This window comes from Dermacentor variabilis, chromosome 3 (assembly GCF_050947875.1).
Source record: "Dermacentor variabilis isolate Ectoservices chromosome 3, ASM5094787v1, whole genome shotgun sequence".
Lineage (NCBI taxonomy): Eukaryota > Metazoa > Arthropoda > Arachnida > Ixodida > Ixodidae > Dermacentor > Dermacentor variabilis.
Window position 1 is genome coordinate 212,632,772 of NC_134570.1, and position 18,608 is coordinate 212,651,379.

An 18,608-nucleotide genomic window follows, 5' to 3' on the forward strand; every position below is an offset into this window, starting at 1 on the left:
CTAACTCGTGTTGTGACAGCGAGTTTCCGCAGTCATGAAGCGTGATTTTCTTGTTTACCTGTAAACGCGTGACACTGTGCTTGCTGACTTAGTAAGCGAATGATGACAACTTTATATGACCAATAAATCTACTGTCCTCACGTCGTATAGCTGTCTACTAATTTGCTATCGCAATCGATGCTTCGCCGTTCGGGCGAATGTGCAACTTTGTTTAAAATCTTGGTGCATATTAGTTGGCACAACCTGTATATATGCACGAAGTGACCACGCCTTAAAGTACAGGAGCTTATCACCAGAACAAACCTATTCAAATGCTCATTTTCCCACGAACAATTCAATTGAATATCTCCCCGAAGAAAGTGTCTCACCTTCCAATTCAACATTCCTATTTTCGCTTCACGGTTTCATTTCCTGTCAGCCTGGGCAGCTGGAAGTTATCGTTTATGCTGCCTTTTCTTCTTTCTAGTCATTTGTGCTTGGTTCTTTTTAAACTTTTGTTTCCTTTTCTTAATTTTTAAATCACATTTCAAAGTTGTTTTATAGAAAATTTCTAATGACGTCTTGCCAATCTGGGCTTTGTTAAGTTTTTGTATTTTTTGTATTTCAGAGTTAATATTCCCTCAAGACTAATACCCCATAGAGGCGCTGTAGGCATGGTAAATATATAATGAAGTGTTAGCCGGGACATCCTCCATTTTTAACCACTAAAGTACACGCGCCGAACAAACCTCGGTAAGCTAACGGTGCAGTTGATGTGAATATATTCATTCTCTTGCCCATTGCAGGCGGCGAGAAGGCAGGAAGCTCTATGTAATAAGGCTCGAAAAATATTTATTGCCTCGAAAAAAAAGAAGTAAGCGCTAGAGCAAGGAGCTAGAGCAAGGAGCGAGCGTATCGCAGACGCACGGCTGGTACGGCTGCAGGTAGTTGTACACTCCGGGCAGGCAGTCGGCCATCTCGCTGCGGTACACCTTGGGCGGTAGCAGCACCACGGAGAGGTCCGGTCCTTCGGCCACGGCCGGCACACCGTTGCTTAGCGGCTGTCGCCGGAAGGCCTCCGTGAGCCGAGCGCGAGTGGTCCTGCAGAGCGACTGCAAGGGGGACAGAACACAATGACTGATAGGGACAACCAGCGATGTATATGCTGTATTGCAATAATATGTGACAGGGAGAGCCACCGAAACCGAACATACGCAGCTGGTTTGAAGCATTGCGTCTATTGCGTCTATATCTGCGGTATAGCGCCGGACTGCACTTGGTCAGTAAATCTGGATCATATTCCGATCAAAGGTTTCGATTACTTGCATATATCGTTTTCAGAAGGCGTCCCATTGCAGTAGAGTTTGGATAGATTTTTAAGAACAGCCTTTCTGGTGCTACAGCCGACAAAGAACGCCGACGCAGAGACGGAAACTTCACGTGCCGCACTCCAGAGTTCTTCTAACAACATTTATTCATTTTTCGTTTCAAATGTGTGCTAACAAATAATGAAACACACCTAATGGCCTTCTTTTCTTGCCATTTGACCTTCCTGTAACGAGCAGTATACAAACACATTGTACGCCTGCACACTGCATTGTACGCCTGCACTTTAAGAACTTCGTTGGTTAAAGGTGCTGCAGTTTGCACTTAACATCGGAGGACGAAAGGTGACACTAAGGTTGGGAGATTTCAGAGTTGGACATTAGTAGAAAAAGAACAGTATTGTTTTTCCATGCATGTAGTGTCGCGCTATGACCGCGTTTTGTACTGCGGATTTGTGACTCGTCGCTAGATACTGAAAATTTATGGCCGCGATAAAAATAAAATCATTTGAAACCAATTCTTCACTTAGAGAAATTGAAAGGAAGGCGTGTACCAGCAAGAGAAACGTAATTATTATAGTCAGACACATTTCCTTTTGACATCACATGCAATGTATCTATACTCAGAACGTTGCTTACTCGTCTCCGAGCTCTCTCAAAGCGCACGGAATAAAAAAAACGATCCACTCACGAACGCGTGCCTGGGTACATAGCAAGTCCGGTTGGGTGCGAGCAGCAGCCCGTTGGGGCAATCATTCCACGCGGCATCGCGGAGCGAGTCCAGCAGGTAGAGCAGCTGATCGGACACCGGCACCGAGTCGCCCACCACGTGCACGATTGCGTAGAGGCTCATGGTGTAGCCCAGGCCTGCGATGCAGTGCGCAGGAGGCTAACGCTAAGGGAGTGTCGGGGAAAGTCGTCACTCGAGCCCCGTCAGGTTCTCGTGTTTCGAGGCGATTAAAGAGCACTTTAGGCGTCATGCGCAATCTCTGACGCTAATCATGATATCGATGTGGTTTCAGCAAGACACTGCGGTAGTAGTGTAAGTAGCAGCGAAATTTAGGTTAGTTGGTCTACGTTGATACTTTACAAAGCAGCGCTAAAACAGGCCAGACCAAGAAAAGGCCGAGCCCTCGTGTTAATGCATGTCTTTCTTTGTGCTCGCCTGTTTTAGCTATGTGATTTGCCAAGCGAGAGTAGCCACAAGTGTCTGTAGCACATTTACCAGTGGCTGAACAAGGATTGTCACAGCGACATTCCTTGTACGATCGTTTTTGTTATATTTAACCCTGCATTTTTCTGTGAACTTCCATTTTGTGTGGTACACACAGGCATGCCTTAGGCAGAACCAGAAAACTAAAGGGTTTTATGGACCAGAACAATCAGCCGAAAGGCAGTCACCGATGAAGAGCGGGACTGCGCTGAAGATGCCGCTGTTTCCGTCTCCGGTGAACTGGGCCAGGTTGTTCTCCAGGCACATGACGGGAAATGTCACTACGCAGAGAAACGCCAGGTATGCCAGCAGGAACGGCACTGCACGCAAAGATACAGTAGGCTGCAGTCAAAGGTAAATCAGTTAGCATGGATAAACTGTTGTGCCCGTAAGAAAGCCACAGGCTGATCCTCGCTTAAGCTTAATTTAGTGCAGCGGTTATGATTACCAATGCAGGATTGAATAGACAAGCAGGACAGTTTGTCGTCCCGACAATTGAAAGATTTAGCAGCAGCACTAGCGGAGCGCATCGCACGCATTCCACTGAGTCTTTGTTGTTCTACTGTCACAGGCTATACCCCTGTCCCGGAATTGTGAACAGCAGGCTTTACAAGGCGCTGCAAATATAATTACCCTGCGTTTTTTGTCAAACTCTCGGTCTTAAATTTTGAATCCGCTCCGCATCACTGCTGCCCACATCGCTGCAAGGACTCTGCGCAAACGCTGCGGTTATCACTTGCAAGCGGCGCCACAGCCACGGCTGGGGCGGTGCCTTTCAATTTGGCAGCAGCGACAGAGCTCATCGCATGCAGCCCGCTGAATGCTTGTTTTTCTTGTCAGAGGATGGGGATTACTCTTTTATGTTGTTCTGGCTCTATATAGACGCTCCGCCATTTGCAGCCAGTGTGATGGGTTGGTCCCGATGTGAACGCGACATGCACGCCCTAAAGTGATCTAGGCCTAGGCACTATTAGAGCGAAGCAATACATGGCTAGCCGATTCGTCCGTCCATCTGTCGTCTGCACACCGAATACTCCTCCGGTGCCACCCCATGCGCACGCGCGAAAAAGAAGAGAAAGATAGGCTAGCGATTGGCTGCGCCAGTAGTGACGTCGTTGCTCTCAGTCGCAGCCGATCGCGCGCGCAGCGGTTTTTCTGTTGCTGCGGAATAGCTAGGCCACGCGTCATGCGTATTCCTGAGGGGCAGGCAGCTTTCGATCAGGAACGCCGCTGGCAGAACCGGGAACGAGCTCGTCTACGCTTTGCCAACGCTGCAGCCCAGGCACAAGAACAGGCTCGTGCAGCCGAGCACAAGCAACAATTGCGTACCGAGGATCCCGCAGCCTACCAAGCCATCGTTTAATGAATCATCCATATCAACGCAGTAATAAACACTGGGGCCGCAAGTTTCAGCTTCGTTGATCATCTGCACGGAGTGCTTGGGCAGTGCTTTGCTTTTCTTGTCGTCTTTGTTTTCTTGTTACTATGGAGCGGTGTAACTTATGTTGATGCGTGCTGAGTCATGATGGCCTCGCAGTGGCCTGTACAGAGTGCCATTTTTATTTCAAATTGAAACGTGCTCTGAAATCACTGAGTGACCATTCAAGACAAAAATATTTGGAAACCGGCACTAGAAGTGTGAAGTGTGCAAGGCAAGGAACGGCAGGAGCACAGTTATAACGCCCGGTTAAACATGCTGCTCGAATTGCCGGCTAAGGTAAACGGCATAGAAGAATACATCCAGCTACTTCTAGATCGCTTTGAAGCGATACAGCAGCGCCAGGGTCGCCAAGGAAAAGAACTCAAAAGATACTAAGTGCAAAGTTGGAACTATTGAGAAATCCGGCGCCACTGTAGAGCTAGAACAGTTTCAGGTTTATATCAAGGCACTTGAGTGGCGTAGCAGAAGCCTTTACATCGAGATCCACGGTGTTGCTCGAACGAAGGGGGAAGATTTTTTGAGAAAGTGAATGACTTGGTAGGAGACCTAGAACTGAGTGTGTTGACTAGAGAGGACGTGGTGGCATTCCAAAGACTGCCATCAAAGCATAAAAGCACACCAGGGATTATGATGCGCTGTGCTCGCCAATAACTTAAGAATGCTTTCATGGCTAAAAGAAAGGCTCTAAATGACCCAACGACAAGCGGTAGATCTGTGAAAATATGACGGCTCTGTCTTTGAAACTGCTTACATTCGCCATAGAACGGGCGCAAGATCACGCTACCAGCTCCCATAGCAACACGCGGCAAGACTCTCGTGCGTAGGGCCCCAGGTGAACCCGCCACAGTGCTTAAATGTGAAAGTAACTTGCAGGCCCTACAGTTGTAGCTGTGCTGTTCGTTTCGCAGCTTTCTTAAATTCATTTTCTTCATGGACTGTTTGAAACATATACTAAAAGAGAAACGGTTCACTCCTCGAGGCCTCAGTGCAAAACGGCTGATCTATGTCCATATGGATGCCCAGTCGCTGAATAAAAAATTCCGAAATTAGAAACACACTTTGTTAGCGAACAGATACTGTGACGTTATGTTTAGTGAGATATTGCCGCGACAGTACTCCGATGACGAAGAGGATAATGCGAGTAGGCATGAGCGTTTTTGTCAAGGGGCAGTTAAGAAGAAAATGCAGTTACGCTCGGTATTAAAAAGGTAACCCGCCTCTGTGCCGCCTGAATAATGCTCTACGACCCCTGTTTTTGGCGTTACGACACTGGTGGAGGCGCTAGAGCTTGCAACCACATGCGGGCAACCCCTCTTCCGAGGCGTACACCCAGTCCCGAAGCTCCACCTCTCGTATTAACTCCAGTCCACCACTCCGGTCGGCACCTGCTCGGCCTCAGCCCGGGGTTCCCTCCCGTTGTGACTCTTACCAACCTTGGCTACATCATGGCACTTCTCCTTCCTTCACAGAGGGCGCCTAGCCTTTCCCAGGTGATTTTTGGAACACCCTCGCGTCCCCGAAATCTTCCAGGGCGATGCCTTTGAATATGTTGAGGACTGGCTTGACCAGTATGAACGCGTCTCTCTAGTAAATCGCGGGAACGACCAACAAAAACTCGCCCATCCTTATTTCGCGCTAAATAACAGCGCTCGTACATGGTACATGAACAGGGAAGCGAGCTTCCAAACATGGCGCAGTTTTTGTCGTCAGCTCCTCGATACATTCTCGAGCTCGGACCGGCGAGATCACGAGCAGCAACTCATTGAGGCTCGAACACAGAAACCAAACGAAACCATCGCCATGTATGTGGAAGATATGGCGCGTCTGTTTCACCGACCTGACCCCGACATGACCGAGACAAGGACAGTGCGTCATCTGATGCAGGGAATCAAGGAACCATTCTTTGCTGGTCTTCTACGAAACCCACCAACAATGTTCTACGAATTCATCAAGGAAGCGAATGTCATCAAGCGGGCGCTTCAGCAACGTTGCCGCCACTTCGACCGCCAACCCAGCAACATGCCAATCAGCTCTACAACTGAGATTGTTGACCACACTTTTTTACAGGACATAATTTGAGACATCCTGTGTGAAGAGTTGCGAACCCTCGGCATTCCTCCTACGGAATCGCCGGTCGTTTCTGCTGCCGAAGTCATGCGCCAGCAGTTGCGGCAAGCCTTCTCCTCGTCAGCTCCATGTCCAGAAACACATCCGCCTACCTATGCCGACATGGTCCGCCGTTCTCCCTATTCACCTTCGGTAGCATCATTTCAGCCACGGCCCGCTCCCGTGCCAACGGGAGTCTGTGAGACGATCTCCAGTTCTCCGTACCGATTTGTGGCGCGGCCTACCGTCGACCACTGTTCTTCCACTGCAGCGAACCAGGCCACATTGGCCGTTCCTGCCCTCATCGAGACGCTGCTTCTAGACGCCTGCCGCTTCCGTACACTTCGACGAACGTCGCGCCCGAGCAGTGATCAGCTGTCAACCAGCCAGGCAGCTTCAACACGTTGTCGCTCGCAGTCCCCGTCACCTGTGCGTTACACTTCCCCAGACCGCCAGCGTTTCACCGCTGAAGTCGGAAAGGGTGACCGCTCCCCTAGTGCGCGCCGGGGAAAGTCACGGCAGCGGCCTCCGGGGGGAACGTTGCCCTGTGTCGAGACGCCGAAAATAGCCCCCACGCTCACCACGAAGACGACATGACTACGACGACTACTCACGCCGACGAAGACGATATGACGACGACGCATATTCCCGCCGACGACGTTGCCCGTACCAATCTCAGCATTCTGGTAGATGGACATCACGCCACCACACTTGTTGACACTGGCGAAGACTTCTCGTTTATATGGCAAGATCTGGCCAACCGCATTAGGAAAGAGGACGCCGCGGACAGGGCGCCACATAAGAAGTGCCGGGAGTCAGCTAATGACACCAACGGCAACATGCACCATTCGAATCTACATCGGCAATTCCAGCGTTGTTGCCCACTTTCGTCATTCTCCCCAACTGCTGCGAAGACATAATCTTGGGGATGAGTTTTCTGCGAGATCACCGCGCCATCATAAGCATTCCGGAACGTATGGTGACATTATCTGCAGGCCCACATGGCGACACGACGAATGACGGGCAACATGAGCGTTTGCGAATTGCCGACGATGTGCCCATTCAGCCGCGATCCTGCCGCTTGCATCTGTATCATGCAAGAAGCCCTACCACGGGGATGTGATCGCGTAGCACATTGAGCACTATGGCCCAAGCAAGGCATTTTTACTGCTAGAGCCATACTCGACATGGCTCATGGGCATGCGAAAGTCCTCACGAACTTCAGCAACGAACGCCGACACATCCAGAAGGGTATCGCAATTGCGTACTGCGACGACATCACCCAGGTAATTGTTTCGCTCTAAAAGCAACGACCGTCCCGCGCTCGACGCCTTCGTCTAGCGATGTTAGCTGCACCCTGTCGCCTTCAGAGCGGCAGCACCTATTGGAGCTGATACACCAGATCGAAGATTGCTTTTTGACTATGTCAAAGGTTAAGCAAACGCCCCTGACCAAGCACCGTATCATCACGGATGACGCTACGCGACCGATTCAACAAATTTCCTAACGTGTAGCTCCAAATGAACGCGAAGAGATGCAAAAGCAAGTGGAGAAGATGCTCGAGGATGATGTGATACAGCCATAAAAAAGTCCCTGGGTGTCGCCCGTGGTCTTAGTAAAAAAAAAGACGGCAGTTTACGATTCTGCATCGATTACTGCAAATTAAACCATGTCATGGAGAAAGACGTGTATCCGCTGCGACGGATCGACGATTCGTTGGACAGGCTGTGGCATGCACGTTACTTTTCATCAATGGACCTACGAAGCGGTTATTGGTAGATCGAAGTCGATGAGAGAGATCGTGAAAAAACTGCCTTCGTGACCCCCGACGGTCTTTACAAATTTAAGATCCTTCCTTTCGGTTTGTGCTCACCGCCTGCCACTTTTCTGCGTCTAATGGACACCATACTATGAGGCCTGAAGTGTAAAACATGTTTGGTCTATCTAGACGACGTCATAGTGTTCTCAGCTACATTTGAGGAGCACCTAAGCCAGTTGCTCACTGTTCTTCAAGCCATACGCTCGGCTGGCCTAACGTCAAAGTCCGAGAAATGCCATTTTTGTTTCAGTGAATTGCGCCTCCTCAGTCATGTCGTCAGTCACGATAGTGTACGACCTGATCTAGCCAAATTAGACGCTGTGGCAAAGTTCCCCACACCATCCGACAAGAAGGCAATGAGGCGCTTATTAGGGCTGTGCGCCTATTACCAACGCTTTCTTGCGAACTTCTCATGTATTGCTGCACCGTTAACAAGCCTGACACGAGACGATGTTCCCTTTCTACGGAGGGAAAATGAGCAAGTAGCATTTAGCGAACTACGCCAACGCCTGCAAACGCCTCCTCTTGCGCACTTCGACCAAGATGCCCCTACAGCACTTGACACTGATGCGAGAAACGCTGGTCTGGGTACTGGTGCAATGACAAGACGGCTCCGAAAAAGTAATCGCCTACGCTAGCCGAACTCTCTGTCGTACGGAGAAAGACTACTCAACTACCGAGAAGGAATGCCTCGCCGTGGTGTGGGTGGTTATCAAATTTCACCCGTATTTGTGCGGCCGTTCCTTCAAAGTTGTCAGCGATCATCCTTCTCCTTGTTGGCTGACTAACTTGAAAGACCCATCTCGCATTCTGGCGCGGCGGTCTTAGTCTTCAGGACTTCGACATGACCATCATTTGCAAGTCAGGAAAGAGGCACACCGACGCCGACTGCCTCTCGCAGTTACCCGTCGAATCCACGGGTAACAATGACATGGACGCCGATGCAGCAGTTTTTGGCGTCGTCGACGCCGTCACTATTTGACAGAAGCAGCGCCATGACCAGGGGTTGCTCCCACTCAATAATTCCTTGGAAGACCGAAGTAAAGACGTTCCGCTACTGTATGTCAGGGGGCTACCGTCGTTTTGTCTCTGGAACGATGTTCTATCTGAGAAGAACTTTTCTTCCAGTGACAGCACGTACCTGCTTGTCGTTCCGGCATCACTTCGAAAAAAATTATTAAAAGCATGCCACGAGGAAACCACTGCAGGTCATCAGGCTACACGAAAACATTGTCCCGACTCCGACGAAAGTACTACTGGCGGAAGCTACCCACTGTTGTCAAACGTCAAGTACAAGCATGTGCGGACTGCCGAAGACGCAAAGCGCCTCCCGGCAAGCCCGCAGGTCTCCTATATCTGGTCGAGGTATCAGGCCAGCCATTCGCCCAATTTGGTATGGATATCTTGGGCCCATTTCCAACTTCTACGGCTGGCAACGATGGATCATTATTGCCACATATTACCTGACGCGCTACGCGGTAACGAAAGCTACACAGCGGGACACAGCAGCCGAAGTAACTCATTTTTTTTTTCATTGAAATCATCGTCCTTAGGCACGGCGCCCCAAAAGTAGTCATCACAGACAGGGGAACTGCCTTCACTGCCGAACTTCTTGACTCGCATCTCAGACTCAGTGGTACAAGCCACAGGAAAACAACCGCATATCATCCCCAGACGAACAGACTACCCGAGCGTCTTAATAAGACCCTCCCAGACAAGCTATGCATGTATGTCGACGTAGAACGTAAGAACTGGGATCATATTTTGCCTTACGTAACATTCGCCTACAATATCGCTCGACAAGAAACTACTGGAATGACACCATTCAGCTTGGCCCATGGTCGCGACGCCACGATAATTCTGGATGCCATGATGCCGCACAAGTTTGACGACCTACCTACCGACGCTGACGAATTTACTCAGCGCACCGGAGAAGCCAGACAGCTTGCCCGCATATGTATCGGCATTCAGCAAGACCAAGATGCAAAACGGTGTGATCTACGACACAGGTCCGTTTTCTAGGCTCCCGGCGACAAAGTAAGGCGAAAAACCCACACGCCGTCGTGGACTCTCCGAAAAACTCCTAAGACGGCACTTTGCGCCATAGAGAGTGATCGGCCGCCTGACTGCCGTGAATTACGAGGTCGCTCCTGACAGTGACAGTAGCTCCAGTCGCCGCAAGGACTTACCCGATTTGGTGCATCTGGTACAGGTGAGGCCATAACTGTCGACCTAACGTTTGAACTTTTTGTTCTCTTTTTTGTGCGTGTGACTATGTCCTGTTGTACAATGTCCCATTGTGCTGTTGTCCCGCTTAAATTGTGTATCGGGACGATGTTTCCTTCGGAGGGACTCAAATGACGCGCCATTACTCCAATGAAGACGAGGACAACGCGAGTAGGCATGAGCGTTTTGGTGAAGGCGCCGGGAAGAAGTCGCAATTGCGCTCAGTATAAAAAGGCGACCCGCTTCTGTGCCTCCTGAATAGCGCTCTAGGGCCCTTGTTTATGACGTTGTGACAATACGATATGACGAAAATTCTGAGGAATTTAAATTGTCTAACAAACACAGATTTTATTTCAACAGGAGATCAAGACGTGGCGGGAGCGTCTCGTTATTGACAGACGACTATGAAAACTGTTTTGTTAATCGGTTTCTATTGCATTTTCAATGACTAAGGACTGCTTCGTGTTGAAAGCAAGTGTTTGCTTCGTCCTACATGTAATCACCCCCTGATGGAGACGGTTGTACGTTTTTCACTCTTCCTGAGAAATCTTTTTTTCCAAGTGAAAGTATTTAGATACATATAATTAGTGGTAATTTTAACATTGAAATGAAAGGTGCTACTCGCAAAACAGTAGACTGCAAGACTACTTACAACTTATCGGTATGTGAACCTTGCAAAGTACGAAACAAGGTTAGCCTCCACATCGGCAACACTAACAAGATAAACGTTTTCTAGAAAATACGGCAAAGAAGGCTTATGATATTGACACGTGTACTTGATTATCTTAATCGGGTGACCACGTTTCGCCGTCTAACAAATGATATCGCTCAGCGGGCGACGCGCCTGCATGTATCGGAAGTATCTCGAATGATATCGACCGTTCTATCCATTGTTTGTTGTCATCGAACCTTGTGTAATCTGACTGTATGCGCGACACGAATGGTGTAGTACGTTCTGGAAGAAATACCGGCACCAGCCATTATTCTGGAACCTGCGATGGCTCATGTATAAAAATCGAGGCGCTTGCCCGCAAATCAGATTTTCGACGATCGCCGACTGTAATCGCCGCATTCGTTCTTTGAGTGTACTCTGTTTTTGAGGGCACACGTTCGCCCAGTAAACCGCTAGTTTCCCCACTCGCAGTTTTTCTTAATTCTTCACCGTCACTCATTACTATGTGATATCTGGTGGAGCTACATTTATGTACCGGACGGCCCCGACAAGCCGTGATCAAAACCCGGACCGCGAAGAAAACACCAACGTTGTCCCGGACCATCGAGCAACCGCAGGCTAAAACAACTGCCCCCGGAACACGGACTTCTACCTGAGACAGCGAAGAAGATCATGGCAAAGTCTACAACCAAAATGCAGCCACAGCGTTTCTCATCGTGATACAAAATCGCAGGAAGCCACCGACCTTATGTGGATCATAGGCCGAAGACCTGGCTGGAAGCTACGAGCGAATCGCGACTTCAAATAATTGTAACTTCAACAAGCTGCGGTACGTATACTACATCGCCTTAGTACACGCCGCCAGAACACGGTTTGAAAACAGGGAGTGGAATCTGACGACATGGTACCTGTTCTGTAATGGCTACCTACGGACTTTTACGAGCATCGCGGGCAAGGAAAGGGCGGGAGCTCTGTTAGAAACCCGGCTGCCATTACCCAACGAGAATGTCGCAATTTCCACGGAGGAGATGCCGACCCCGACATGTCAGAGGAGAAAAAAGCTCGCTTCTTGATGAGGAGTGTCAAACAAGAGCTCTTCGTTGGATTCACCCACAACCCTCCCAAGACCATTGCTGAATTTGCTTCCGAGGCCACAACCATTGAGAAGACGCTTGATATGCGGACAAGGCAATATAACCGCCGAACTCTGACCCCCAACTACACCGATCTTCAAGCACTCGCCAGCGACGACCTGCTAAAGACCATGAGTGGTCGTTGGCGAGGAAGTGCAGAAGCTCTTTCCAAGGTCGAGGCCTCGAGTTACTTCAATCGGCGATATCGTTAAAGAAGGGATTCAGCAATAATTTGCATTTACTGAGATGCAACCACAATCAACGCAGCCTCAGTCGGAAGCGATGACATACGACACCGTCGCGTGCCGCCAGGGTGCCCCTCCGCTCCCGCACCACGTTCCCCGCAACGCTGCAAGTCCGTCGTCCGCTGCCACTATCAGCACGCCAGACCATCGTACATCGCAGCGTCACCAGGAAGACAGATGTATGGCGCGCTCCCGACCACCGTCCGCCCAGCTACCACTGCGGAGAAGGACGCCACGTATACCGTCTGTGTCCATACCGCGAAATGTTGACTGCGAGGATTCGCTGTGAACGCTCCATGCCCACAGCAAGGTGAATGTCCTCGTGATATCGCCTACTACGTCGCCGCCGCTCAGTGAAGCCCTCGACGACCGTCCAGCTCACCGTCACGAGGCCGCTACCTGTGGCCGCAGAGCCGAAAATACACTGGCCCAGCCCTCGGCCGGTCCGTAAGCCCCTATCCCGAAAGCTAAAGGCAGCAACCGATCGAGGTACGGTTGCTGCACATCGAAATGACAAAGATCCTCCGCCATCGACGATGACGCTTCGAGATCCATTTCGACTACGCAGCAACGATACGCCGCCATCCCAGCAAAGCCTGGAAACCAAGAATACGCCGACGAAAGGCTACCTTACAACGCCACGTTCCATCCACAATGCACGCAACGCAGGCATGATCCGACGCCAATGCCTAACTGCAACTGAAGCCAAAACTTAAAGCCAGTTTCACGCAGTCAACGCTGTCAAAACAGCAAAGCTGGGGGTCATTTTTTCAAGTTTGAATTCGTGTTTAGCGCGTATTTCATGAAAGACTTTTGTTTCGTCGTCGTCGCTATGCTACATTCGAGAGTTGGTTCCGGATTGTGCACACTCTTCAGTTGCGTAAGGTTCTGATCAATCCACACTCTATCACACACCTTGCAGCCGTGGCAGCAGTCATGGCCGTGGAATTGTCTGTTCAGCCGTCCATCGTCACCCTCCGTGGGAGGAATCGGTCTGCGTCGACGTCTCTGCTCGGCCTCCTACTCTCGAATTGCGTGGTTCGCGGGCATCTGCTGGCGCTTGGCATGGGTTGCCTCCTCTTAAAGTGGAAATTTGCTTGCTTCCACCGGCACTTGGCTCGCGCTGGCCTTTCTCGATCCTTGGCCGTATCGGTTTCCCTCTGCTGGCGGTTTGCTTGCGCTTCTCGCTCTCGAAGCTCGGGATTTTCGCGACGTCGGCGCTGCCGCTCCCACGCGAGCTCCCGCTGCCACTCGCGCCGAGCGGGATGCACGACGCGAAAGGGCGCGCACCGGCGAAACACTTGCTCCTATTCCCCTCTCTTCCCCTTCCCCTGCCCTCTGATTAGTCCACTCCCTCCCCCCTGGCGCGCCCTCTGGTAGGTCCACTCGCATCCCGGCGGTGCCCCCGATGGATGGATGGATGGATGGATCGGTGAAATGAGCGTCCTCTTTGGAAGGGGCTGGTGGGTTGCGCCACCAAGCTCTTGCTATTAAACTGCGTAATGTTCTACCTAGGGCAAACAAGAAAAAAAGAAAAAAGACTGAACTCCCACAACCAAATGTTCTGATCCCCTATTGCGAACTTTGCTTTTGTACGCCTCCGTTTTTTGTCGGTTCCCTTCTTTTCTTCCACCATTCTCCAATCATTCTCCAATCACCTCTTACTAATCCCTACTGCGGAAATGTTTACTTTTCCACTACTCTAGCTGAACCCAACCGCTTCAAGGAAGCCAATGGTGCCTAAATCGACCACTGGGCAGATGACTTCACATTCTAACAAAACATGTTCCATGGTTTCCCTAGCCTTACAGCAGCAAGCCCATGTTTCTTCTTCCTTCTGATATCTCAGTTTATAGGTGCGTGTTCTAAGGCATCCCGCTCTCGCTTTGAATAGTAATGAGCTTCCCTTTGAGTTATAATTATTTGTTTCTTCCACGATTTCATTTTTTCCGCTTAAGTAGTTACTGATGGCAGGTTTCCTTTCCATCGCCGCCACTCATGAGATTATTTCAGCCGCTCTGACTTTCCGCTTGACATTCTTCGTTGCTGTGTTGCCCACCCTACCGGCCGCATACTTGCTGGTAAGCTTACTAGTTCCTATTGTCCACTGTGAATTAATGTTTTTCCTGTACAGATACCTCAACACTCTCCCAGCCCATGTACTTTCTTCCATACTCCTCAGTCGCTCTTCATCATCAATTTTACTGTTAGATTCCCTTCACTTCGAAACTAGTCCAGCCGATATCACCCTGCACAGCTTCATTTGTAGTCTTCCAGTGAGTGCCCAATGCGAAGGGACCCAGTGAGCTTTGGTTCCCATCGAGTCCTCATTGTACCCCTAATTTAAAGCAAACAACCGCATTTCCAAAATTTGGTCCTGGAACCATTACACCTTTCCACATACCTCGGTGCACCTCGTGCCTATGGTATCGCCATAGCGCTCTATGCTTCATTATGGCTGCATTTCTCTTCCCCTTCACTGTTATTGTTTTTCCTTTGTTTCGGTATATATCTTGCCTTAGTTTATCCATACACCAAGGTTCTGTTACCCGAGGTATTTCCTGGCCCTGTATCGCCACTGTCCGTTCACTGTTTTCAATGATATGCCACAACACCTGATTTTCTAACACTAAATTTCATACCTAAATTGTTGCCTTCCTGTCAACAGATATTAGTCAGGTGTTGCGCAAAGAATAAACCTGCAAGCTGCTGCTCTACCACTGTACCCGCCTGGTTGTATGAGAGGTTAAACCCGATATTACTTCCTTCCAGCGCCCTCTCCATCCTCACCATGTACATCGTAAACAGCAGTGGGGATAAGGGACACCCCTGCCTCAGTCCCTTGTTGATATCAACTTTCTCCTCGCTCCTCATCCCTCCCCATTCAACGCAAACGGTATTTTCTAGGTAAGTCTATCTCAAAAGCTGTAGGCAATCGTCACCTAAGTCTTCCCCTGCCAGAATATCCCACAATACGTTGCGGTCTACTTTTTCATAGGCTCCTGTAATGTCTAAGGAGGCCACATATAACGGTCTGCTCCCTACTTTTGATATTTTAATACACTGAGTAAGAACAAATAACTTATTATCTAAACGCCTACCTATTCTGAAGCCATTCTGAAGTTCCTACAAAATACCCTTATTCTCTGCCCATGCTAGAAGCTTTAATTTGATTGCCTGCATTGCTAGCCTGTGTATTACCGATGTAATGGTCAACGGTCTATACGACTGAATTCTATCTTTCTCTCCCTTACCTTTATAAATTAAATTCATCCTGCTTTGATGCCACCTGTCTGCTATTCATCTATCTTTTAATGTTTGTTCCACTGCTTTCAGCAGAGCTTCCTTACTTTTTCGCCCTAATTTAATAATGAGCCTAACGGAAACGTCGTCTAGCCCTTTGGCTGTGCACTTAGGAATTTTCGCTTCGGCTATCTTCCAGTTGAAATGTGTCAGCACCAGCTCCTTTTCCACCTGGGTCTCCTTCATGCTTTTTTTTTCTTCAAATACCACCTCGTCATTGCCTTTGAAAGATTTGGCTGTTATTTTGCGGATGTAATTTATTGCCGCTTCTCCTTCCAGTCTGTTTTCATTTTCGTCTAGGATATGCCGTTGTAATGTTGTTGACTTCCATCTAATAATTTTATGTGGTTCCAAAATATTCTAGGTCCGGCCTTCTTTTTCTCATGTATTTCTGACAACCGACGTTCACTTTCCCCTTTTAATTTTGTTTGCACCGGTATTTGAACCAAAATTTTGTTTTCCCCGGTGCATTTCCCATTTACTGGTTACTTCATCCTGCAGAAACTGCGCCTCCTTTGCCTGCCTGTGCTCTCGGGATGCTTTCTGTCGTTCAGCGATCGCTTCTCGTATCTCCCTGTTCCACCAGCTTTTCGGTTTCTTTTTTCCTTTCCAACGAATATGTTGTTTCTCTTTCCGTATTTCTGTCGTTATTACATTTAGAAGCTCACTATATTCCCACTCTTTATTTGGCCATTTGCCAAGTTCTTCCTCGACTCTAGTGATAATATTTGTCATTTGTTCAGTGTTCAAATTTGGATTGGCCATTTTGCACTCCTTGCCCTCTTTCCCAACTACATATCCCATTTTCAATGTGATGCGTTTATGGTCACTCCCTATGCTACTATACCCTTCCTCCATCAATGACTATTTCTCTCAACTTATGAATTGCTTCTGTGATCAGACAGTAGTCAATGGTTGATTGCCGGTTTCCTACTTCCCACGTGATCTGCTCTTTACACTTAGGCCCTGTATTCACGATAACGAAGTTATGTAGCTCACATAGGTCGAGCATTGACTTCCCGTTGTTGTCGGTATAGCCATCTAAATCCCGTATGTGGGCATTCATGTCACCTAATAGGATAATTTCAGCACCATTGCCGAAACCCTTAATATCAGCGCTTATGCATTCCACTAACTCTTTGTTCTTCTCTGTGCAATGATTTCTGGTCCACAAATACGTAACGCCCGGCCAAGTTTTTCCCCCACTCATGGTACCTGATAACCAAAGATGCTCTTGACATTTTCAATTTACTCTTATCCATTTGGCTCCCTGATGGATGAGCATTTCGACTCCCCCTCCCTTTCTTTCCGACTTAGTTCTGTTGCACCCTTCCCAAACATAATTCTCTCCCACCGATGGATGGATGGGTGGATGGATGGATGGATGGATGGATGGATGGATGGATGGATGGATGGATGGATGGATGGATGGATGGATGGATGGATGGATGGATGGATGGATGGATGGATGGATGGATGGATGGATGGATGGATGTTATGCGCGTCCCCATTGGAACGGGGCGGTCGACTGCGCCACCAAGCTCTTGCTATTATTCTGCCTAATGTCCTACTTAGGTTAAACAATAAAAAAGAGAAAGAAATACACTGTAGACTACCCCACCCAAATTTTCTGATCCCCTATTTCGAACTGTACTTTTCTGCGTCTCCGTCTTTTGTCGTTTCCCTACTTTTCTTCCACCAATCCTCCAATCGCCTCTTACTAATGCCTGTTGCGGACATGTTTACTTTTTCACTGCTGTCGCTGAGCCCAAGTGCTTCAAGGAGGCCAGTGGCGCCAAAATCGACCACTGGGTAGGCGTCTTCACATTGTAATAAAACATGCTCCATAGTCTCCCTAGCTTTACCGCAGCAAGCACCGCTCCTGTCTCTGGCGATGAGCTCTGGAACCACCCCCCTGCGTGACACCGGACGCTGCACGGCCAATACTCGATTTAGAACAAGAACAGCTCCGCTGTTAAAAAAGCACAGTCCTCGACGTGCTTCTGGGCGGCCACCGCAGTTGTAGATACTGGAGTCGACTACTCCGTCATCGGTAGATTATTCGCCGCCAAGTTGAAAAAGTCAAGACTGCCTGCGACGGCGCTCATTCTGACAGCTGGAGGGCTGACTGGAATCTGCACACCAAGAATTACAGTTCATGAACGCATCTACCCGGCGACATTCGTTCTCCTCCAACAGTGCTCGCGAGTCGTAATTCTCGGCATGGACTTCCTGAACCAACACGGCGCAATCATCGACCTGAGGACGAAGTCGACAACGCTGTCCACATAACAAGCAATACCGATGGAGCGGTCTTCAAGTCCGCGTGCATAGAGTGTACTTGAGGACCAAATCAGGATCCCGCCTCGCTCCAGCATTTTCATTTCCGTCGGCAGCTAAACACCCGCAGGTGTCGAAGGCGTCATCGAGGGTGACCAACATCTACTATGCGCGGATTGTCTTCGTTTTTGTTGCGAAACAACGCCCTTGTGAAAAACTTTTCGCCAGCCAACGCAAATTGCCTTCTCGTCATGTCCGCAGCACTCTGCACGCCCTGCATGATGATAGGACAGCCGGGCACCTCGGGTTTTCTCGTGCGCTCGCAAAAATGCAAGAGAAGTACTACTGGCCGCGCCTCGCCGCCGACGTCGCCTTTTACATCAAGACATGCCGCGAGTGCCAGCGCCGCAAGACACCACCGCCAAGCCCGGCGGAATTACTACAACCGATCAAGACTCCATGCCGACAGTCTCAGTCGTTTCCCACGACATTTGGAAACAAGCGGATCGTTGCGGCTACAGACTACCGCCGTACCGCTACGCCGAAGCGAACGCATTGCCTAAAGGTAGTGCAGTCAAAGTCGCTAAATTCTTCGTCGAAAACATCCTGGTGCGGCAGGGTGCCTCAGAAGTCCTCAACACCGACAGAGGAACGGCTTTCACGCATAGCTCACCCAAACCATTTTGCAATACAGACAGGCAAACCACCGGAGGACAAGTGCCTACCACCCGGAGACGAATGTCCTTACGAAGCAGCTGAATAAGACTCTCGCCGACATGCTTACAATGTAGTACGTCGACGTTGACCACAATACATAGGATGCCGTCACGCCATCACAACACAGCGGTGCAAGAAACAACACAGA

The 18,608-nt window shown here is 49.4% G+C and overlaps 1 protein-coding gene across 1 annotated transcript in view; it reads right to left on the minus strand.

The window, feature by feature from the left end:
• Positions 1 to 860: 860 nt before the first annotated feature.
• The window catches only part of LOC142575013 (uncharacterized), a 46,689-nt gene continuing 28,941 nt past the window's right edge, over positions 861 to 18,608 (minus strand). Inside the window, exons 4-6 of the mRNA XM_075683989.1 lie at positions 2,706 to 2,837; positions 1,996 to 2,171; positions 861 to 1,091 (exon numbers count right to left, since the gene is read on the minus strand). Coding sequence (XP_075540104.1) covers positions 861 to 1,091; positions 1,996 to 2,171; positions 2,706 to 2,837 — 539 coding nt within the window. The remainder of the gene's footprint in view (positions 1,092 to 1,995; positions 2,172 to 2,705; positions 2,838 to 18,608) is intronic.